At 35.4% G+C, this 24184-nt stretch overlaps 1 protein-coding gene across 5 annotated transcripts in view; it reads left to right on the top strand.

Annotated features, from left to right (window-relative positions):
- Positions 1-24184, top strand: part of PSIP1 (PC4 and SRSF1 interacting protein 1) — a 38617-nt gene that overhangs the window by 2980 nt on the left and 11453 nt on the right. For all 5 annotated transcript variants that reach the window (XM_030840618.2, XM_060300953.2, XM_030840622.3 and 2 more), the window contains exons 3-8: positions 1109-1185; positions 12884-13022; positions 15261-15365; positions 16150-16212; positions 20867-20963; positions 22359-22434. In XM_030840618.2, the coding sequence (XP_030696478.1) occupies positions 1109-1185; positions 12884-13022; positions 15261-15365; positions 16150-16212; positions 20867-20963; positions 22359-22434 (557 nt within the window). The remainder of the gene's footprint in view (positions 1-1108; positions 1186-12883; positions 13023-15260; positions 15366-16149; positions 16213-20866; positions 20964-22358; positions 22435-24184) is intronic.

Below are 24184 nucleotides of genomic sequence, written 5' to 3'. Positions count from 1 at the left end.
TGCTGGCAGAAAGCATATGAGCTGAGGTGACAAATATATCCCTTATCTTAAGGCCTCTAAGGATTTTCACAATTTAACAATTTGTCACAAAGCCGAAAAGACAGTATAATCTTCATATAGGTGGGGAAGTTAAGTTCCCAAGGGTGTTGGGTGCTAACGATTCTTATTGATGTCTGAAACCTTCAGATTGCCAACATCACCCTCATGGTCTTCTCTTAAACATGATAATGCATGTGGAGCGCCATAGGTCTGCTGGTGGTCTGTTCCCTTCTTAATAGTCAGCTGATTTTTTAAATTAAAGTGTCTTTGAAATTATGAAAGTTCTGAAATAGAAATATTATTATGAAGTTTAAATAAATAAATAATGAAGTAGAAATGTTAAATTCCGGCCAGATACTACTGCCTGATGGCCTTAACTCTGGTAAGCAAAAGTATCAAGTATTACAGATGTGTTAGACATAACAGTACCTGATACTTTCTTCCTTACTTAATTAGAAGTATTAAAGTATTAAAAGAGAAATGGAAAAGGAACAGGTAAGGTAACCTCATGTGATTCAGCCATGTAGGTCTAAGATCTTTTCAGAATATGTGTTTCAGACTTGGAGAAATACTGTTTTAAACTTGTTAATGTCTCCTATATTTGGATAGCCTCCCTGTGGAAATAGAATTTAAAATTTTTGAATAGGTTCAGACTCTCTTATCTGGAATTCTTAGGGCCAGATGTGTTTAAAAATTCAAACTTCGGGATTTTAGAAAGGTAATGATGGTACATATGCCATATATCTTGCTCCTAGTAGGGTCTGGGATGGCACATGGTAATCTAACACGATATTTCTGTGGAGAAGCATCACTAGAAATGCTAGGTGGATAAAAGAAATGATGGAATAGCTTCAGTGTCAATCCAGGTTTTGCTACCAAATGAGTTTTGAGAGAAATAATTGGTTTTCAGAGCTTCTTGGGTTTCAGAACTGGAGGTAAGGGATTGTGGACCTGTAGAACTGGTCCATTTTATAGCAGATCCCTTTTGGATGTCCTGTTTTCAGTTTATTCTGATGTGTTTAGGTGCGTATGATTTAAAAGATTTTAATTTTTCTGATCTTTTTTTTAGGTAGATGAAGTTCCTGATGGAGCTGTAAAACCACCCACAAACAAACTACCCATTTTCTTTTTTGGAACTCATGAGACGTAAGTCCTTTTAGCTCTAAAAGCAAATCAGAGTTAATTTAGCACGTTCATTAGGCATATAATGAAAAACAAGTAGAGATTAATTCAGAGAGAAAATAAAGTTACAGGAGATGTTAAAATCATCTTTGAACTTGGAAAAAAATCTTCAAGTTTCCTTTTAAAATGTATTTTTATGGTAGAAAAATTAGACACTGTAGATTGAACTTTTATTGAAATGGATGTCCTTAATCATAAAAGAAAGATGTACATTGGTCCTCTCATCAATCAGAAGAATAACTGATGGATGAAAATATGTAAGGGAAGTTTTAACAAGGCATTCAGTATTCATATTTAGTATAATTAGTGCTTTTCATGACAGTCTGGCACCCTATTTTAGGCTTTGATTTTAGCCACACAAATGGTATATTGTGGGAAAGGTGAGAAGAAATCTGGATAGTTCCTTCTGTGTGTATTTATATGGTCCTGAGAGCCACTGTTACTGCTCTGCTGCCCCTGGTGGATTTGTGGGCAGAGAACTGATTTGGTGAAGCAAATTAATTTTTCAAAAATTGCAAAAAAAAAAAAATTTCCAGTAGAATATTGAACTGTTACTTCTGGGTACAGAGGATTACTCCAGGGCCTATCTCATTAGTTTTGAAAAATAATATACTATGTGTCTGTATTTTAATAGCCTTACAAGTTGTATATAATCTCGTTGATTTTGAACTTTAAGTTTAGAATTTGCAATAATTTTGGTAAAGTAGACTTGTTTACCTGGGATCAGGTGAAATAAAACTGGGGGTACTCTAATTAGAATTATGTATTCCTTAGAATGTGTACAGTGGCAACATTGGTTTAATGTTGCTTAGCTACTGTATGAACTTTCACATAATTTTAAGAAATAGCTTTATTAATATGTACTTTACATCATAAAGTTCACTTGTTAAAGTATATAATTCAGTGGATTTTAGTATATTTATTTCCATAACCATTAGCAGTCACTCTTCATTCCCTCCCCCTCCAGCCCAGGATACCCACTAGTTCACTGTCTATTTTTGCCAATTCTGGACACTTCATATTAATTAATTAATTTATTTTTGTTGTGTTGGGTCTTCGTTTCTGTGCGAGGGCTTTCTCCAGTTGTGGCAAGCGGGGGCCACCCTTCGTCACGGTGCGCGGGCCTCTCACTATCGCGGCCTCTTTTTGCAGAGCACAGGCTCCAGACGCGCAGGCTCAGTAGTTGTGGCTCACGGGCCTAGTTGCCCCATTCATATTAATGATATCGTACAATGCCATGTAATTATCTGCTTTAAAATATAGTTTTGAGTCCAGAATTGTATTGGCCTTCACCGTAATTACTTTGAGTTGGATCCAGGTATATTCTCTGAATATAAAAATTCAATTTGTAAAAAAATGATGAGTTTCTGATTCTCTGGGATAATCTGTTTAAAACTCTTCCATAAATTTAATAGAGAAAGGTCTCTTTTAATGAAAAACTGTGTACTCTCTATATGAGTAGGGGTTTTCAAAGTGTGGTACCAGGTCAAGCTGCACCCCATATGGGAACAGCACATGGGAACTTCAGATAGTAGGCATGCAAATTCTTGGACCTTACTTGAACCAGAAGCTGAGGTTTGGGGCCCAGCAGTCTGTTCTAACTAGCCTTCCAGATACTTCTGGTGCCCGTGAAGTTTGGGAACACTTTATCAGAGTAAAGTGAATAGACGTTCCCTAGAATTTTTATGTATGCTTATAGTACCATAGAACACATAGTTAATTTTTATGCTAAATTTAGAAGAATGATCATCCCTTCCCCAACATTTAAAAATGAGGATTTTTATGTTGTAAATATCTGTGAATTATACATCAGAACAGACTACACCAAATAATTAAATTTTCATAAGCATTGTTTGGTTAATAACAAAACAGTGGTATTAAGTGGTTAATGAAGACAGTGAATTACTAATATTCAAGAATTAGAATATATTCAGGAAATTAAAGTATAACTTTAAAATTAAGCTAATGGGGCTTCCCTGGTGGCACAGTGGTTAAGAATCCGCCTGCCAATGCAGGGACATGGGTTCGAGCCCTGGTCTGGGAAGATCCCACATGCCACGGAACAACTAAGTCCGTGAGCCACAACTACTGAGCTTGCGCTCTAGAACCGGCGCTCCACGACAAGGGAGGCCACCGCAATGAGAAGCCGGTGCACCGCAGCAAAGAGTAGCCCCTGCTCGCCTGAACTAGAGAAAAACCCGGGTGCAGCAACAGAGACCCAGTGCAGCCAAAAATAAAAAATAAATTAAAAAAAAAATTAAGCTAACGATAGTAAATTTTCACTTCAAAATGCACTTGTAATTTTTGTGCATTAGTGATCTCATAAGTACACCATTACCTTTGGAAAGGCGGTGCTGTTGTATCTATTGGCCTGGTGACTTAACTTTTTGGTATTTAAGGTTGATTTTTAGAAACTAGATCTCACTGATTATTTGCCTTTCCCCTCCCTCAAACGTTGGGAGGGCAGTTTTGTGAACCTTTCAATTTGGAATTTGTTTAAATGGGAGTTTATTCTAACAGCCTGTAGTTAGGGAGATGGGAAAGGAAGAACATAGAAGAAGAAATGGCAATTTAGAAAACTGTACTTATTCATAGCTTATTTATAGATTAAGTTTTTTAATTGTTAATTTGGAGCAGAATCCTTTTGTAATTGCATTATTTTCCTGACTTGCAACCATCTGACTTTTCATAGTGTTTTATACCTTTCACAGTAAATTCATCCAGCCAAGTTTTGAATATTAGATAACAATGAGCCCTTATTATACCAAACATGATGGTCTACTAGGTATCTTAAAACTAATATATTCAAAACAGATTCTTAGTAAATGAGACAAGGATGCAGTGCTTTGCTGGAGGCAAAAATCGTGGTGTCAGCCTTGATTTCCTATTACAGTCTTTTCCCTTTCTCCCCACATCTAGTCAGTTAGCAAGTCTTGTTCTTTTCCTTTAATGTGCATTCTGATCTTTTTTCCATCTCTTCTACTACCACTTAAGTTCATACTGCAGTTAGTTTCAGAAATAGTGTCCTACTCCTATCTTTTTTTTTTTAAATAAATTTATTTATTTATTTTTGGCTGCATTGGGTCTTTGTTGTTGTGCGCGGGCATTCTCTAGTTGCGGCAAGTGGGGGCTACTCTTCATTGTGGTGCGCGGGCTTCTCATTGCAGTGGCTTCTCTCGTTGGCGGAGCATGGGCTCTAGGCACGCAGCCTTCAGTAGTTGTGGCGTGCGGGCTTCTGTAGTGTGGCTTGCGGGCTCTAGAGCGCAGGCTCGGTAGTTGTGGTGCACGGGCTTATTTGCTCCGCGGCATGTGGGATCTTCCCGGGGCAGGGCTCGAACCCATGTCCCCTGCGTTGGCAGGCGGATTCTTAACCACTGCGCCACCAGGGAAACCCCCTAATCCTATCTTTGTCTCAGTTTTCACTCTTAATGTATAGTCAAAGTGAACTTGATATTCCAGTCAGATCATGTCATTTCTCTGTCCAAAACCCGTCAATGGCTGCCTTATTACAGACAAAACTCCGAAGTTTTGTCAACAAATGCTATTTATGAGACCCTATATGAACTAGTCTATGTTTACCTTTCCAACCTCATCACGTTTTTTCACTGTTACACAAATATATTTCATCTTGTCTCAAGTCCTTCTTGGCTGTTTTCTCTGTTGGGAAAGGTATGTCTTCAGATTTTCAGTCATTTAGATCTTAGCTCAAATCCTCCTTTTTGTGCTTTTTCTCCATTGCACTGATGACTGAAATTTTTTTCTTTTCCTTCACCCAAGTGAAAAGCTTGGAGAGCAGGTACCTTGTCTATCTTGTTTGTCATCATTTGCTTAAGTGCCTGGCACATAGTAGCTGTTAAATAAATGTTTGGTGAGAGATTGACAGCTTTATGACCTAGATAAAATCATTTATGGATTATGAATTTGCTGTCCATTAGCTAGCATTTGTATAGTTTTTAAGACAACTGATCGTAAGGCTGTCTTTGAATCCTGCCATATATCTGCTGTATGACCTGCTGTATGGCAGGTTACCTAGCCTTGTGTCCTTCCCTTCCTTACTTGTAAAATGGGAATAATAAAATATTCGACCTCAGAATTTGAGGTGCAAACAAGATACTACATGAAAGATGCTTAGAACAGTGCTTGGCATGTATTAAACACTAAGCATATGTCAGCTATTAATAGTTAAAGGTAATGTTGCATATTATTTTTTCACGACTAATACTTGTGTTTATTAAATTGTTTGCAGTACAGTTTGAGTTTTGCTGACTAATTACCATTGCTAATTGAGGGAATACTCTCATCTAAGGTCTATTTATTTCTCTAAAGTCAGAAAATTTTAAATGAAGATGGTGTTTTTGCCGCTTTTATCTCCTTACTGCTCTTGTCTTAATTCAAAGATGTTAGATGCACAGTTCTAGGAACCTTAAAAATATCCATCACAGGCTGTTTCAAAACCTGCCTAATGTACAGTTTTAGGAGTGAAGGTGAATGGGGGAGGTACTGCTTGTTGGTCGGTTTTTTGGTATAACCTGTCCACAAGAAAGGAATAAAGAAATGAATCATAAGGATAGGATTTTATTTTCTTCTACACTAGTTTTTCTATACAGTTTCTGTACTACAGACATCACTGTATGTGTTGGTGAGGGGCTTGTACGGTTTCTCATGAGCCTTATATAATGAGAGGAACTGTTTTTTCATCTCTATACTGTCAGGTTCGTGGCACATAGTAGATGTATCAGTTGTCTGTTGCATCATCTTCTATTATAAAATAGTGTGTGCTGTTATAAAATCTAGTTTAAAACAGTATGTTTCCTATTTTGTGATTAATAATAATAGAGAAATGAAACAGCAAGTTAGAATCAATGTTTTAAAAGGTAGACGTTTCTGCATTATAATATGACTTGGCAACAGTTAAATGAGTTTTGAGCTTCATGTCTTTAGCTCTGATAAGCATTCGCATGCCATTTTTTATATGCAACTTTGGTTTGCTTTAAAGGAAAGGTTCTAGGTATGTGATAACTGAGTTTTGTGAGACATATATGTGTATGTTTTCATGGGTATGTACATTGTTTCCAAAAAGTGACTTTAGAGAGAGAACTGCTTTTCTGTTTACTTACATTCTGTGAAAATTGGGATACACAGGAACACACTTACGGTCTTCAGGCATAGGCCACATAGGAAACACACTTGCAGGCTTTAAGTTGCTTGACAATTATAACATTAGTACTGTAGTTAATGGACATTTTACATGAGCTTTGATCCTTGTGGGCTTTGACATTGGTATTTGGAATGAGTTCATACGTATAGGGATATAACATCAATAGTTTATTAGTAGATATTTCAAAGACTATATTACAGTGGTTATAGGAAACCCTGAAACCTTTTTAAGGGAACATTGTACAGAGTGGAGGCTATGCTGTTTAATAGCTAGATAACCTTGCCTGTGTCAGTTAATCTTTCTGGCCTTCAGTTTTCTAATCTTTAAAAGGAGGATCTTGGTGATCCCTAAGTGTTCCTTTCAGCGCTGGAATTTGGTGGGTAATATACTTTGAATTAATGTATATCTTTTCATTGTAAAAATTTTAAAAACAATGTTAAAAGAGTTCTCTACAAAGGAAACAGTCATTTTTACTACTATTTTTTAGAAACAACCCCTAAACCTGTTACTGTCTTAGTATATTTTCTTTGAGATTTATATGTCATTTAAAAATGGAATGCTTTGAAGAATGAATCAGAGCCACAGCCACATAAGGTTGTGCCCTTGGGGACTAGTGCTGGCTGTTTAAAAACTAATCTGCGCCCTGTGTACCAAACCTGTGGGATTGCATCCCTGGGGAGGATTCTTTGTGTGTGTATGTGTTTTCTTCTTTTTTTAAATTGAAATGTAGTTGATATATATTGTATAAGTTTAAGGTGTGTTGATTTTGATACACTTATATATTGCAATATTACCACCATGATTTGATATATTTATATATTGCAATATGATTACCTGCCACCATAGCATTAGCTAACATTTCCATTAGGTCCCTTAATTAGTCATTTCTTTTTTTGTGGTGACAACATGAGAGGATTCTTTTTTCATCCACCATAGTTTTTTGAGTCTCATTAAGGAGCTCTGTAGTCTTGAGCATATCATTTGAGCCAGCAGTTCTAATTAGAATTTATTAGGAAGATACGTGAAAAGATTGAGCAATACATTATTTACTGTAGCTGCATTTTATAATAGAAAATTTGATACAGAAAATGGTCCAACAATAGATAAATTTTGGGAAAGCTATTCAATGAAATAATATTTAGCTGTTAAGTAATTGTTGACATGAAAACATGTTCATTATAATTTGAGAAAGTATTTATGGATGAGTATGCATCATATCCATTAAAATGACATGTTTATATCTGTATATATGCAACAAACAAGTGGGTGAAAACAGTGGCTATCTGTAGTTGGTAAAATTCTGGATCATTTTTGTTTTCTTTGATGGGATGTGGTATTCACTGAAAAATATTTTAACAGCTTTGTTGAGATGTAATTCATATCCCAAACAATTAATCCAGTTAAAACGTACAATTCAGTAGATCTTAGTATATCCAGAGAGTAGTGTAGACATTAGCACAGTTTTAGAACATCTCCATCATCCCAAAAACAGACCCTGTACGCATTAGCAGATACTTTGCATTTCTCCTTTCTCCCTCCTGTCTTGCCATACGGAACCACTAATCACTGCCTGTTCTGAGCATTTCATATAAATTGAACTATACAATATGAGGTCTTTAATGACCTTTTTTTCTTTTAACTTAGCATAATGTTTTTGTTTTTGTTTGCGGTACGCGGGCCTCTCACTGCTGTGGCCTCTCCCGCCGCGGAGCACAGGCTCCGGACGTGCAGGCCCAGCGGCCACAGCTCACAGGCCCAGCCGCTCCGTGGCACGTGGGATCCTCCCGGACCGGGGCACGAACCCGTGTCCCCTGCATCGGCAGGCGGACCCTCAACGACTGCGCCACCAGGGAAGCCCTAGCATAATGTTTTCAAGGTTCATCTATATTTTGTAGCATGTACTTTGTCTTTACAGTATTGCCAAATATTCCATTGTATTGGTCTGTATTTATCCATTCATCAGTTGATATTTGGATTGTTTTTACTTTGGACAAATATAAATAATGCTGCTATGAACATTTGTGAGCAAGTTTTTGTGTGGACATGTCTTTTCTGTAGGAGTGGAATTCCTGGGTCACATGGTAACTGTGTTTAATCTTTTGAGGAATTGCCTGGCTTTTTTTTTGTTTGTTTTTTGGTTTATTTGTTGGCTTTGCTAGCTCTTAGTTGCGGGACGTGGGATCTTTAATTGTGGCATGTGGGATCTAGTTCTCTGACCAAGGATCAAACCCAGGCCCCCTGCATTGGGAGTGTGGAGTCTTAGCCACTGGACCACCAGGGAAGTCCCTGCAAGACTTTTCAAATCAGCTGTGCACCATTTTATATTTCTGTTAGCTATGTGTGAAGATTCTAATTTCTCTATATCTTTGCCAAGACTTGTTATTGTCTTTTTTATTGGGTGTGAAGGTAGTATCTTATTCTGGTTTTGATTTACATTTCACTGATAGCTAATGACACTCAGCATCTTTTCATGTGTGAATTTTTTTTTTTTTTTTTTTTTTTGCGGTACGCGGGCCTCTCACTGTTGTGGTATCTCCCGTTGCGGAGCACAGGCTCTGGACGCGCAGGCTCAGCAGCCATGGCTCATGTGCCCAGCCGCTCTGCGGCATGTGGGATCTTCCCGGACTGGGGCACGAACCCGTGTCCCCTGCATTGGCAGGCAGACTCTCAACCACTGCGCCACCAGGGAAGCCCATGTGTGAATATTTTTTTAACCATCTATATATAACATGAATTATTTAGATTTGCAAAGGTCTTCTCTCAGTTGGAAAGGCATAGTTATTTAATTTTTGGTATATTGATAAACATGTAAATTTAAGTATGACTTATAATATGAACATAATAGTAAAATAATAGAAAGTAGTGCTTGAAAACCTGACTGGAGGAGGAGCAGGGAGAGAAGTTTTTTAAAACCTATTCTGCAAAATTAAGAATAAAGGTTAACCAAGTGTAATAAAAATGTATATGTAAAACAAGGTGGTATGAATAAGACCAAATATAAGTGACTACACTATGTGAATAGAATTCTCTGTTAAGACCTTTTGATTGGATTAATCCTATTAAACTACCTGTGTCGTATTTTCTGAGACAAGGCTCAAACAAGTCACGGCCAGGTAACAATATAATGTCACAAAGAAAGCAAGAATGGGACCATTGCTGTCTGATAAAAGTAGAATTTAAAGTCAAAGCATGAAGAGGAGAGAAGGATACAGGCATTCCTTAGCTTTGCATAGTTCTAGTATGTTTAAATTTTGGTCACCATGGTTTAGGTAAACAGCGCCAGTCCCCGCAACAATGTTTCAAATTTCACTTACTCTGGAATACTAACTGTAACTATGTAGACTACAAAATTTGTTGCTAGTTCTTCAGTCCACAAATCAAGATGTAAATAACAGATGCATAGCATGTCACTTTTTTTTGAAGTTTCTTGGTGATTGGTCAGTGTGCATCTGTTTCTCACTTCAAGCATATATAGCACAATGTGTAGTAGTGTTGTTGCCTCTTTGTCTTTCAATGATATACCCACCCAGGTTACATTTAAAGAAAAAACAAGATGGGGAATCGGCCAACAAAGAAACTGATAATGCCAGAAGTGAAATTTGAATTGAATGTAAATGCAGTTATAGAATAAATAGCCTTGTGAATAATAACCTTGTGAATGTAGATGTGCTGTATATTGGGAGACTAGATACACAGCCAGAGCAGCTTAGGGAAGGCAAGCTTATCAACATAAATGAGGAAAGTGGTTGTAATAAAAAGGATGAAGATGTCTCAGAGGAAGTGACACCAACAAAAAGCATTAAAGATATGCCATAACATTGAAAATACAAAAGACAAAATGTTAGAAACTGATCAGATTTAGAAAGGAGTATGACACATTGCCTTAGGCATAGAAAATATGCTTACTCCGTGTCATAAGTTATGTGATCAGAAGGGGCAAGCACTGTTAAAACTATTAAGTTTTTTACAAAGACATGAAACACTTTAATCTCAGTGTTTCTAATGTTTTAAATTACAGTGTACTAAATAATTAGTATTAGTTTTACTATATTTAAAATTTCCTTACACACTGTCAGTAATAGTGCATTTAGTGTTTTGACAATTTTTGAAGGTTTTGGAACAATTGTAATTTTTCCCATTGTTCAGTAAGATTGCCTTGCACAGTCAATTTTGTGTTCTCTCATTGTCATACAAAGTGAGGACTGCCTATTTTGGGGAAGGAAAAATTATATAAATTGAACTGTCAAACCTTTATATGCTAAATAACATGGTAGAATCAGTTTTCTCTTTTGAATACTTTTTTGGTTTAGAATCATATCTAAAAATGACCCATGTTTGAAGTTTTACGACATTTTTCTGCAATTTTATTAAGTATTTAAGGTCCCTTCCACTTCTTCAAGTTCCTGATGCCACCAGTTTTGAACCCTTTGGGGATTTTGAACTATAAATTAGGGTACTGGCTCGCTTTCTTCTATATTGCTGTTTAGTATCCAACTTTCTTACTCTTCCCAGCTTTCAAACCTGTTGATAATGCCCCTTGTCATCTTTAGCCTTATGAGTTATGGGGTTTTAGGAGAGAGAGTTGCTTTGCTCTAACTAGAAGTATGTTTTATTTTTGATGGTGTTTTTAACTCGAGTCATCTACTTGGAATTTGAAGCTGATTATGCAGGAGGAATTGCTTTACTGTTTTAACTAAATGTGTTAAATTTTCTAATTTTAGATTATGGGTAGGAATGAATGATGCCTAGTAAAAGTCTGAATTTTTAGATCAAATGCAATCATATAGCAATGATGATTTAAATGTGCCTTAACTGATGTGCAGTTAAAATACATGGATACTTTGAGTATTTATAAATTGCAGAATTTAAATAATAAAGCTGACTTATATGCATTTGATTATATTTAAGTAGAGCCCTAAGTCTCTTTTTTATTGAAATTTTATCTTAAAGCCTTTTAAAATATTCTAAACTGGAATGTGAGCTATAGTCATTAGGTCCCTAATTCTTAAAGAATTTCAGCAGATATGGAATTTGTGATAGATAATTAGTAATTAATAATCTTAAATTGTAGCATATTTTAGAGGAAATGAGTAGTAATTTGATTTTCCTCTTGCTTTGGAGAATACATATATATCAGCCATTATAGCAAAAAACTGGTACATTCTCTGCATCTACCTTTATAGGATTGACAGACTTCCACAGAACTGACTGACATAGGGAGATATATAATGGGGCTGTTTTGGGGATTATATCTAAATATATATGTATATATACACACAAAAAAATAGTTGTCATCATTCACGGGTTCCATATTTATTAATTTGCCTGCTCACTAAAATGTATTTATAATCCCAAATCAATACCTGTGGTGCCTTCATGGTCATGTCTGTGTGTGAAATGGCAAAAAATTTGAGTAACTTGACGCACACATTCCTAGCTGAGGCTGAACCAAGGCCATGCTTTACCTTGTTTCAGCTCTCATATTGTAAACAAGTGTCCTTTTTGCAGTCTGTGTAGTGCCACGGCTTTTGTATTTTTGTGCTTTTTCGTGGTCATTTTGCCGTTTATAATAGCACCCAAATGTAGTACTTGAAGTGCCATTTGGTGTTCCTAAGTGCAAGAAGCCTGTGCTTTGCCTTATGGAGAAAATATGTGTTATGTAAGCTGTTGGCTCTAAGTTCAGTGTTAATGAATTACCAGTGTATATTAAATAAGGTGTCTTTAAACAGAAACACATAAAACAATGTTATGTACTGATTGGTTGAAAAAATGTTGTGACCAGAGGAACCTACCCTGTATTTACCCTGGAGCAGTGGTACAGTATTCCTTAATTCAGTGTTCATGGTGTTCATCATTATAGAATATAATTACCATGAATACAAGAATTGACTCTAATATATATGTGTGTGTGTATATATATATATATATATAAATGAACAAAGCAGTTACAACATCTGATTCCCTCATTGAATAAAGTAAAAGTCTTAACATACTTATTTTCTAAAAATCTACATGTATGTATATACAAATATTAAAATATACATATAATATACCTTATTGACAATGTTTTGAGTTGTATATTCCAAACTACTTTGTAGTAAAACTATATTTAGAATGCATTTAAATGTATAGATTAATGCAGTCTTGTGACACTCTTTTTTCATTTTTATGCATTTTTATAGTAAAATCTGTAAAATTATAGCAAAATTTACCATTTTACCATTTTTAAGTGTGCAGTTTAGTGGCATTCAGTACATTGACATTGTCGTGCAATTTGTGTGTGTTTTTTTTTTCAATTAGGATTATGGATCTAGGAGTTTGTGACTGAATTTAATAAAAGCATTTGGAATTAAATATTATTTGTGACTACCTTTAATTTATGTATGATTTTTAATGCGTTTTAGATTAAGAATTTTTGATAATTGCGTTCATAGGGTAGTGCTATTTAATCACTTATATTTGAGATTGCTTTACACTCACATTTCCCCCCCCCTCCTGTTTTAGTGCTTTTTTAGGCCCAAAGGACATATTTCCTTACTCAGAAAATAAGGAAAAGTACGGCAAACCAAATAAACGAAAAGGCTTTAATGAAGGTTTATGGGAGATAGATAACAATCCGAAAGTGAAATTTTCAAGTCAACAGGTGCGTCATATTACGTAAAATTTAGTTTAGTATTATTTACTCAGTTTTGGAGAATAATCACCATTCTAGCTACAGGAAAATGATTGAAGAGCCTTATAAATTTCAGATTAAATTGTTCTTATTTGTGAGGTTGAACCTTGGACTTTTGTATCTAGATAACTGATGAAATTCTTGCCTTCGTGGTCATATAGATCTCAGAAAACTGGGAAACACTCAGTTATTTAAATCCTGATTGAGGGTTTATTTAATGTATTGAATTTAAAGTCACATGTACTGTTTCCTTAAATTCAGGTTTAATAACTTGAAGGGTGTGTTTTTTTCTCATTTTAATTTCTAAATCCATAAAATTTATTAGAATATGAACTTCATGTGGGTTAAATTAAATATGTGACAAAAATACTTATAGCACTATATGCAAATTATACTTCTTTGGTTTCTAGAAGAGCAACCTTTAAACTTTTTTTATTCTGTTCTGTGTGTGTGTGTGTGTGTGTGTGTCTCCAGACTTGAATTAGTAAAAACTAGGATGAGTATGAGTAAACCTAAAGAAGGAAATAACACACTGAAAATTTTGCAACTTTCTACCTTTAAATCTATATAATTTTTAGTTCTTTGCATGTACCATGCTTTTTTCTCGTGTTTGAGAACTCTTCAGATGCTGTTCTGTCTGGAACATTGAAATCTTTCATTGATGTTCCAGGGCTGCATTAGATGATCCTAAGTGCCTTCATTATCCACCCAAAAGTTATTTGTTACAGTATTCATCATATCACATCATAATTGCTTCTGTACTGTGTTGACTGCCACAGGCTTATTAGTTCCATAAACAAGGAAGTTGTATGTGTCCTGTGTGCTGTCATTCTTACACGTGTGGAAGGAATAGTTACCCACTAAATGTTGCACAAATGTAAGAATGGATGAATGGTTTCCCATCCTTATTGCCTTGGGAGTCCAAGGAGACTGAGTTGATTGTTTCCTGAAAATAACATTTTGTAACTTAACTTGGATCGTACATCCTATGATTGTGCTCTCAAGGTCGTTTTCATCCTCTAGATTGCCTAGCAAAGTCACTTTATCCTTTGTTCCTATCTACCTACTTAATCTCCAGGTAGTTTTCACAGTACATACTTGGAATTTTCCATTTCACAGTGAAATTTTTCGTTGGTTGTGTGCATAAAACCCAACAATTTTCTGTTCTTAACAAAAGTATGAATGATTATGGTGGTGTGATGTACTCTGTGTTCCCAGCCCAGACATCCCCAGTGGCACATTCCTGTGGTTTGGTGCAAGCATTGATGCCCAAGCCTATACAAAAGAAACAACAAAAAAAAATTGGCCATCATAATTCATAAATATTTCTATCATGCTATAAGTAATTTTGGGCACATTTTTACATTTTTTATATACCTTTATAATTTGTGGGTTATCAGCATTGCCTTTTTTTACAGAAAAGGAAATGGGTTTACAGTTTAAAGACTTGCCAAAGGAAACAGCTAGAAAGGTGCACAGTTTGGATTGCAGTCCCTTCATCTTGTAGATTGGGAGCTTTACCCTCACCTCCCAATGTATACTGTGTTGCCTCTGGTATTCATCATTTTGGTTAGTTTTATGAAAATCTAGGGACCCTAGGTTACATGCTTAAGTATCTCATATGGGGGTATTTTTAAAATTTAATGATTACTGGACTCTCCCACTCAGCGTCTGTTAAATCAGAATTCATTTAAGTTTGGGTCTCAGGAATCTGCATTTTAAATAAACTAAGTTTGAGATATAGATCAATAAGAGTCCTTAAAGTTGTGATATATATATCCTTTGTTAAGGCTGTTCGTCTTAGAGTACATAGGTTAGCTTCTTTATCCAGAATATTTCAATAGTTGAGTACAGTGTAGGTCTGTGCTCCTCTAAATCACCTTACATTGTATCTTGTTGGGCATTTGCTGGTTAGAACATCAGAATGGTATTCTTTGTAATTGTACTTTTAATTTCTGCCTCACCATTTTATCTGCTGAGATTGTATGCATCAATTGCAGGAATATAGTTCCATGTAAGACTTTCCTAAATAAAATAGTAGCATTTAAAACTTTTCAAAATTGTGTATATTAAAAGTATCCTGTGCAACAGAAATGAGGGTACTTTTCTAGCTTTCTTACAAACAGGCTTTGATTTTTCATGGGTACAAAATTTTAAAGTTGGCGTAAAATATTATTTTGTGAAACTAATAGACTTGATTGTTTATAGGCATCAACTAAACAATCAAATGCGTCATCTGATGTTGAAGTTGAAGAAAAAGAAACTAGTGTTTCAAAGGAAGATACTGACCATGAAGAAAAAGCCAGCAACGAGGTGTGTTTAATTTCTCTTGCATTCTAAACCCATTTTGCTGTAAGGAAGAATTGTAAAATGAGTTGATTGTGGCACAGTAGAAAGCAATCTTTAAAGTAGTTGAGTAATGAATGGGAAAATATTAAAGGCTTATTTCCTTGTGTAAATATTAAATATAGTATTGTAAAATAATTTTTGCATCTTTAAGATGCATGGGTATTTTTATTTGAAGTTACGTTGCTGTGCAAAATATGAGGTACAACTGGGAGAGTCGCTTACTGTTTGTTAGGAATATTTTTAAAGTGAGGTATTGTTGGATGGATGTACGGGAAAGGATATTGAACTGAAGTTTTTAAAACCTAGATTTATTTCCAATTCTGTATTTGATTATCTGAGTGGGGATACTCATTTAGCCTTTCTAGGCTTCATGAAGTTGTTACTTGATCTCCAGAGTCCCGACCCTCTTAACATTCACAATCCTAAAACTGAGGATTCTACTGTAGAAAGAGTGTTTTGTAAATTTAAATAGACAAACCTCCCAGTGTACGAGCAAGTGTGACTTTTATATTTGATCTGACAGAGGAAAGCTTTTTTTTTTTTTAGGTGAATATACTGGTGATTACTTCCACTTTATAATGAATTAATGTTAAGACTTTTAATGTTTATAATTTCAAAGGTCAGAGAAGCAAAACAAGTTTCCATAGTACTTTTAGTGAAACGTGCTTGTGATTTTTAATTTAAGAAATTTTCTTTCAGTCGTGGCATAATTATCAATTTCATCTGTTGTGTTTTGTTTTTTTTTAAGGATGTGACTAAAGCAGTTGACATAACCACTCCAAAAGCTGCCAGAAGAGGGAGAAAGAGAAAGGTAATTCTACTGCTTAACCACAGAGATCTTAAAAGAATTTTTATTTTAGTTGAATTGAGGGAGTGTAGATAATGAAACGGTACCATTTAATTTAGACTTAGCCCTTCACTCTAAGTCCTTTAATTTTTTTAAAGGATAGGTTATGTTGTTCACTTATCAAAGCTATGTTTCTTTTCTTAGTGATACAGCACCCTTAAGTTGAATGGTATACAAAATAAAATGCACCAATTTTCATTCCTTTTAATGATGCTGTCTCAAGTTTTCTCTATAAAATGGATAATATATATACTCATAAGACTGTTGAGAGAATTAATGAGTTAATACATGTAGAATATTTATAATAAATCCTGGTACATAGTGCTTTGTAAGTGTCCATTATTATGTTGTTATTACTTTACAGCATTGTTGCATGAAATGAGAGTATGTGACAGTTTAGGACAAAGTACCTCTTATGCTTTTAATTAGTGTTTCTTCTTCCCTATGTGAAGTTTTGTTCATCACACCTTTTTCTGACCTGTTTATGTCTCAGACTGTTACTATATGACAAAGCTACAAAGAAAACAAGAGTTCAGTCTTTAAAAAAATTTTTTTTGTAGTATTCTGAGTTCAGTGGCTTTCTATTCCCTGTGGGGGGTGTGTGAAGGGGCTATGATAACTTTAACAAGATTTTAAAAGATAGGCAGAATTTTAGGCAGATGAAGGAGGAAGAGAGGAGCATGTGAGGCAATTACAGGGGCATAGGGAGAATTTTGCTTCAAGCATTTCCAGTATTGCATTTCAGTATTATCAGACCATAAAGTTTGAGGGAAACAAGTACAAAAAAACCCAATGTGTTACCCTGAAGAACTTGAACTTAGAGAAGGGGTGGGAAGCCATTGAATCATTTTAAATTTCAGGTACTTCTCTTCTTAAAGCAGTGTGAATGATGGGGATTGGACTGGAGCAGTGAGACCAGTTCACTGATAAATTCATGCAGAATTTTGGTCCTCACTTCACTGGCCCAGACAGAAAATCAGCAGCAAATAAGGAAGATAAGGTCTCTGTACTTACTGAACTTATATTTTCGTTGAGACAGACAATAAATACATAAAACAAGAGAATTAAAATGGGGAGCTATGATTGGGACTTGGTAACTAAATTATGAAAGGCCTTTGTAAAGAGTTAGCATGACATTTTAGTGGTGTAGATGAGAGAATTTTAAGAGCACCTAAGGAGGTAAAGTTAATAGTTGATTGGAAGTGGGTGTGAAGTGAGGGGGAGGTATCTAGGATGACTCAGGGTGTCGGCTTGGATGACTAGATTATACACTGAGAATGTAGGAGATGTTTTGGGAGCAGAGGCATGAGGAGGAGGATGTGAAACACCTTTGAGAATTAGACTGAAGATACATATTTCTCTGACATCAAAGGGGGGAAAGGTAGAAGTTACAGTTGCAGTCTCTGACATAAAGATAGGATTTAGATAGGTAGTCAAGGGAGAAAGTTTACTGAGAAGAACGCAGAAAACCAGAATCCTGAGAGATTATAATGGCGATGAAAGGCTGCCTTGTAAAATTATGGCTGAGAATGAACTGTCAGGAGAAAAATCTAAGAGAGGATATCAAGCTGAACAAGGGAGGAGAGAATTTTAAGAATGAGGGAGTGGTTAGTAGTATCCTGATGCAGAAGGGGTCCAATAATAATTGACAATTAGGATCCCCCAGGATACCTTAAGGTCAAATGGTAAGAACAGATGAAGTAGGTTAAAGAATAAAATGTTTAATGTTGAAATTACACTGTGCTTTTGAAATCTTTGAAGGGGAGGAGAGAGAATGCAGCAACAAGGATTTGCATGGTTAAGGGAGGGTGTTAAAAGTGGAAAAATATAATAGAGGCTTTAACACTTTTTCTTTGCGAGACCAGGAAAGATCAAAGATGTGGAAAGAGTATAAAATTACTGTAAGTTAAGAATAATGCTGGGTGAGAGAAAAGGGAGGACACATTTGAGGGAATTGACTTGATGGGAAAGAGATGGACATTTCACCTTTTTTCACATTGAAGGGAAGGATGGGCAAGACTATTACAAACTTCTAGGGAGACTTGGAAATTAAGGGAATCCCTTCCTGCTGGCCTCAGTCTCTCCCTTCTCCCTCACCAAATTCAAAGCGAGACTGCATGTGTGGTGTAAGGCAGAAAGAAAGGATTGAAAGTTTATGCTAGAGAGAGAAGGAAAGGGCATGACAAAAGACAGGGTAAAGGATTAATGGATGGCTTTGAGATCACAAATGAAGTTGCATAAAATGAATGCATGTTTGTATAATGTTTTTTCAGCAGGGCTCAGCAGCAGGGAATAATAGAGCAGGGAAGGTAGAGTTTTATAGTAACTCTCTGTTGGAGATTTGCGGGACAGGTGCAGCAAAACGAGAATGCAGATGAATAGTAGTTCCATGAGGTTTTTAAGGGATGGGGGGGGCCTTTATGTAAAGTCACGAAGGGAGTAGAGCTAGAAAGTGAGGTAACAGATGGGGAGAAAATTTGTCAAAGTCTTAGAGGTCTCAGTGAGATAAAGTAAAATATGGAAGAAATTAATCTAGAGTCAATATTTGCATTTGAGATATTTAAATATATATGAAATAACTTAATAGTCCTTTCTCTAGATAAAATATTTCTTTGAGTTAATATTTTCACGAGGAATGGTTTTGACTTGCATGATTTTGCTGTAGTAGTCAAGAATATATGTCTATGGAAGGGCTGTATTTTTGCTTCGTATAGTGTTTATTTATGGCATTAGTTATTGATGACCTTGTTACCTCTTATTGGTATCTCAAAAAGATTCATACCTGTAATTCTTATGCGATGTCATGATTTATTTCCAAAAGTTGAAAGTGTAATTGAAGAGGGGATTTTTTTGCACTGAAGAGTTCATCAGTTTGATCTGAATTTTGGAGAACTTTTGCCCTCTTAACTGCTCACCCTCCTAACTCAATAGAAGAGCTCTCATACAGTCTTGGGTTCTCAACCTTTGGTATAAAAACAGATGCCCAGCTCCCTACTCCAGAGCTATCATCAAATCAGGATTGGGGTGGGGGGTGGTAGGTGGTCTGTAAGTTCCTAAAATTGGAAATACAACTTGAGCTAATGTTTTTGAAGCAATTTTTGTAATGTTCCTTGAGAACAATTCAAGGGTTACCTTAGATGAGTTTCTTGACTTTTAATAATGCTTTGAATATACATTATTATATTGCAATTACAAAGGCAAAAATAATGTTTAAAAACTAAGAAAGAAATGGATAAATTCTCAGAAGTGGGATTGCTGAGTCAGATTTGCATATTCTGTATTGCTGATATAATGATCAGAAATGTATTACCAGTTTATTGATTTGATCACCATTAATCAATATATGAGTAATTCTCCACATTCTTACCAAAATTGGGCATTACCTCTTAAGTGTTTGCAAATCAGATTGATTAAAAGATTAAAAAAAATTTTATCAGTAAGGTTGGATTATGCAAGTTTTGGCATGACGCTTTATTGCCTTTATTTTTATTGAGGTAGTTCAGGCTGAATTCTAAATAATTGGGGGTGGGGGAGCAGCTCATAGTAGTCCTCCCATTCTTCTCTTTGCTATTTATTTTCTCTTCTATTTTTTTTAGATGTTGGGGGTAGGAGTTTATTAATTAATTAATTTATTTTTGCTGTGTTGGGTCTTTGTTTCTGTGCGAGGGCTTTTTCTAGTTGTGGCAAGCGGGGGCCACTCTTCATCACGGTGCGCAGGCCTCTCACTGTCGCGGCCTCTCTTGTTGCGGAGCACAGGCTCCAGACGCAGACGCACAGGCTCAGTAGTTATGGCTCACGGGCCTAGTTGCTCCGCGGCATGTGGGATCCTCCCAGACCAGGGCTCGAACCCGTGTCCCCTGCATTAGCAGGCAGATTCTCAACCACTGCACCACCAGGGAAGCCCTGTTTTCTCTTTTCGATTATGATGTTATGTTTGCATTTCCTTTCTAATTGGTGGTTATTAACCTTTGTTCTACTCTAATACTTGAATTGATTAAACTGATTCTCGTTTGGGGCTATTGTCTCATTACCTGGGGCATTATAGTTTGCAAAGGGTCATTGCGATTTCTTTACAGTAGTAAATCCTTCTTTATGGAAAATCAGAATAACTCCTAGGGAAGAACAGCAGATGTCTCAGTTCAAAAATAAAACATGTACATATTAACAAAGTTAAAGAATGGAAATATCAGCAACTGAATTTCTTGCCTTTTCTAACATTAATTTAGGTTGTACATCATAAGTACGCAATATAAAGTGTTAGCATTTTGAGATACTCAATGAAAGTACATTTATAAGCAGTGTGTGGCATATTACACTGTAATTACATTATACTTTAACATTTTACATCAAGAATATTCATTTTATTTTTATAAATGACTTTTTTAGGTTGAGAATATCTAAAAAGTGAGTTTTTGTTTCCTAGAATTACTTACTAGAATTATAAGCTAAATTTGAGGATATCACTCTGATGAGTTAACTGTTGAAAAATAATGAAGATCAATATATGTTATGCTTGTATTTGAACTTGTTATCCTGTAGTGGCACGTTTTTGCCATTGAACTAAATTTGGAATGCCTACTATGTGCTAAATAAGTTAATTTAAATCTTTGTGATTCAGGCAGAAAAACAAGTAGAAACCGAGGAGGCAGGAGTAGTGACTACAGCAACAGCATCTGTTAATCTAAAAGTGAGTCCTAAAAGAGGACGACCTGCAGGTAGGATTATTAATGTTTAAATAGCTGTCTTGTGATTAATATTCTAATCCATTAAAGTGTTGTACCTCAGCTACTTTGGAATAGGGGAATAGGTACTTGGTTATGTGTAATATATAAATTTCAAAGGAGATAAACATTAAGGTTTCTGCTCTTTGTAATAAAGTATTTAAATTTGAAATAACTGCTTGAGACTTTTTCATTTTCTGTTTTATCCCCATTACATTTTCCTTTAATAGCAGCAAATGAGGCTGTGGTGAGATTTAAAATCCATGAATGATGGGTTTATTTTACCTCTTACTTTAGAAATATTAAGCTTTCCAAATGGAATCATAATGAAAAAAAGAGAAAAACAGCATTTGAATAATCAAAGCTATTAAATTATTGCATTCTTTCTTTATTAGGGCCTGTACAATATGCAGATGTCTTCAGCACTGCCTATTTAAAGTATTTTCCTAATTTGGCAAATAGGAAATAGTTTGGAAGGATCTGTCTCTAATACAAAGTAAAACAAAGAATATTAGCCAAGATAGAGCCAATTTTTTTTTCTACTTCATAACATAGGATTCTGTTTTCTTTCTTTTTCTTGGCTGCGTCTGGTCTTAGTTCGACACACGGGCTCTTCATTGCGGCACACGGGCTTCTCTCTAGTTGTGGTGTGCGGGTTTTCTCTCTCTAGCTGTGGCATGCAGGCTCCAGGGCTCCTCGGCTCTATAGTTTGCAGCACGTGGGCTCTCTTGTTGAGGTGTGCTAGCTCAGTAGTTGAGGCACGCAGTAGTTGCCCCGCAGCATGTGGGACCTTAGTTCCCTGACTGGGGATCGAACCCGCATCCCCTGCATTGGCAGGCGGATTCCTTACCACTGGACCACCAGGGAAGTGAAGTCCCATAACATAGGATTCTTAATGAAACAGGATTAAATGAGTAATACCCCAAAAGAAAAAAAACAATTTACCTAATTTTTACTTTGGAATTTAATAGTGTAATGGATCACATTAATGGTGTTGTTAGAAAATTCAGTGAATTCTGATAACAGATTTTCAAATATGTGAGCATACATATACAAATAATACTGTAATATGTATTTGAATATAAGTGCTGCTATCTACTATAAAGTTGAATTTTGTGACATTCCTATTAAACAACAATGAGGGATGTTCTTTTAAGCCCTCAGCCATACTAAGGACAGATTGAAAATACTCTTGATTCACCTTTGTAAATTTTCTGCTGTTAACTCATTTGAACCACTGGAGGGGATATGACTTTTAAAACCTAAAGTAATTGTTATCTGTAATAAACTAATATTCTTAGTATATATCATTTGTAACTTTTATATGTGAGATCTACATCTTAACGGGAAAGCTGGTAGTTACAAAATTTTTTTTCCTGTGAATGTCAGCTACAGAAGTCAAGATTCCAAAACCAAGAGGCAGACCCAAAATGGTAAAACAGCCCTGTCCTTCGGAGAGTGACATGTGAGTATAATTAGTTATGCAGTAAATGAGACATTTCACTTTCAATATGTATAAATTTCTTTGCATTTTTACCAGTTTTATTTACAGGGTGTTCGTTGCTATTACTATTTTGTATTTCTAAGAATTATGGGCAAAACAGTTGAAAAATAGTTTTCATTATGTAAAAAGTTAAAATTGATAGGGAATCAAGAAAAATCTGGTACGATTATCATTTCATTAATCTAAGACATTTTCTTGTATATTAGGATATAAGATACTTGGATAATGCAGGGTAAAATGTATAATAGTTCCCTTTGTTTAAGGGAATTTTTAGACAAAGTATTTTTGAAGCAATTTCCACAAATCTTGCTCCTCCAGAATAATCTTTATTTAAAAAATAATAACACTTAACATTATTTTTGTAAATTTAAAGTTTTAAAGTATTTTGGAATGATAACTAGTTATTAACAAAATAATCAGTTCTTTTTTTTCTTGCCATCTTTCTTTTCCATTATGGATCTTGTTTGTGTTGGATTTTCTGGGTAGAAACCTCACCAGCAGGAATATATATTTAGACAAAGAGGGCAAAACTTTGTAGCTATTGTGTTTAAAGATTTTATAGAAAAGGCTTAAGTGAGTATGTCATTTAAGAATGGATTTTACAGTGTTTTGAATGAAAATATTTTATTGGAAATTTCAGTTATAGAAGTGTTGGTACTTTTCAGCCAATATATGTTTAAAGAGTTTTATTTTACTGCCAAGCTAGCTGTTTAAATATTCTCGAAAATAGTGGCCAAAAATTACAACATGGTTTTTACTACTATAGTGAAATTAAGAAATTAGGTACATGCAGGTGAGTTTATGTTTTTAAACATACCAAGTAAATCTCACTTATCTCCTCCCTAAGATGTCTTCTCTAATAAGGGCATCAAGCATCAAGTCTAGGATTTTATGATCAACATAAGGCCTTGATCTAGAGACTTAGGAACTGAAACACAGATTATCTGCTCCCCTCTCCCTTTTATACATGCACATTGATCTGGGAGGGATAGGGAACCATAATAAATATTCCCAAGGAGAAGATTAAGAGGCACACAGCAGTCATTGTTCCCCAGGAAATCTCTTGGGAAAATACTGTGAGATCCCCGTTTTAGATAATAAGGAATATTTCCTTGATTAGGTCCGTCCCAATTTTCCCTGAGAGTATCTTCCTAGTCCATTTCTCTCCATGGCTTTTGGCTGATTCTTGGACTGGAAAGTATTAACCCTCCTTATTAGCTGAGCAGCTTTCTTATTCTGCTTTCATACTTTACAGAGTTGGGCCCAAGATTCCTTTTTAAATCTCCATTAGTTTCTCTTAATGCAGCCTAGCGTCCCTTTTGGTAGTAATAATACTTTATTGTTAGTGTGTGTCTGTTTAATTCTAGTCAGCTTTATGTGCTGTGGTCTCACTCATAAGACTTCTCCAGACATGATTATCTTTTTATACTTAACTAAAGCACTTTTGAGTTTATAGGTTTTCCTGAAAACCTACTCCCTGGTTTCTTTTTCATAGAACCATTTGTTCATCAGAAGGATCAAGGTATCCCAATTTGAATTCTTAAGGAAAGGCTGGCAACTTAACAACCTTGATTGGATCTTTGACTCCAGTCTTTGTCTGAATTTGAAAATCTTTTACTGGATGGAAGTGACTTTCAACACTGAAATGCATGGGATTTTTTTCTCCTTCCTCTGTTGTCCTATTATTTTTTAAACTTACCTCTTTCTTGAA

This window comes from Globicephala melas, chromosome 6 (assembly GCF_963455315.2).
Source record: "Globicephala melas chromosome 6, mGloMel1.2, whole genome shotgun sequence".
NCBI classification, from domain to species: domain Eukaryota; kingdom Metazoa; phylum Chordata; class Mammalia; order Artiodactyla; family Delphinidae; genus Globicephala; species Globicephala melas.
The sequence above is the reverse complement of the archived record's forward strand: the minus strand, read 5'-3'. Positions and strand labels throughout refer to the sequence as shown.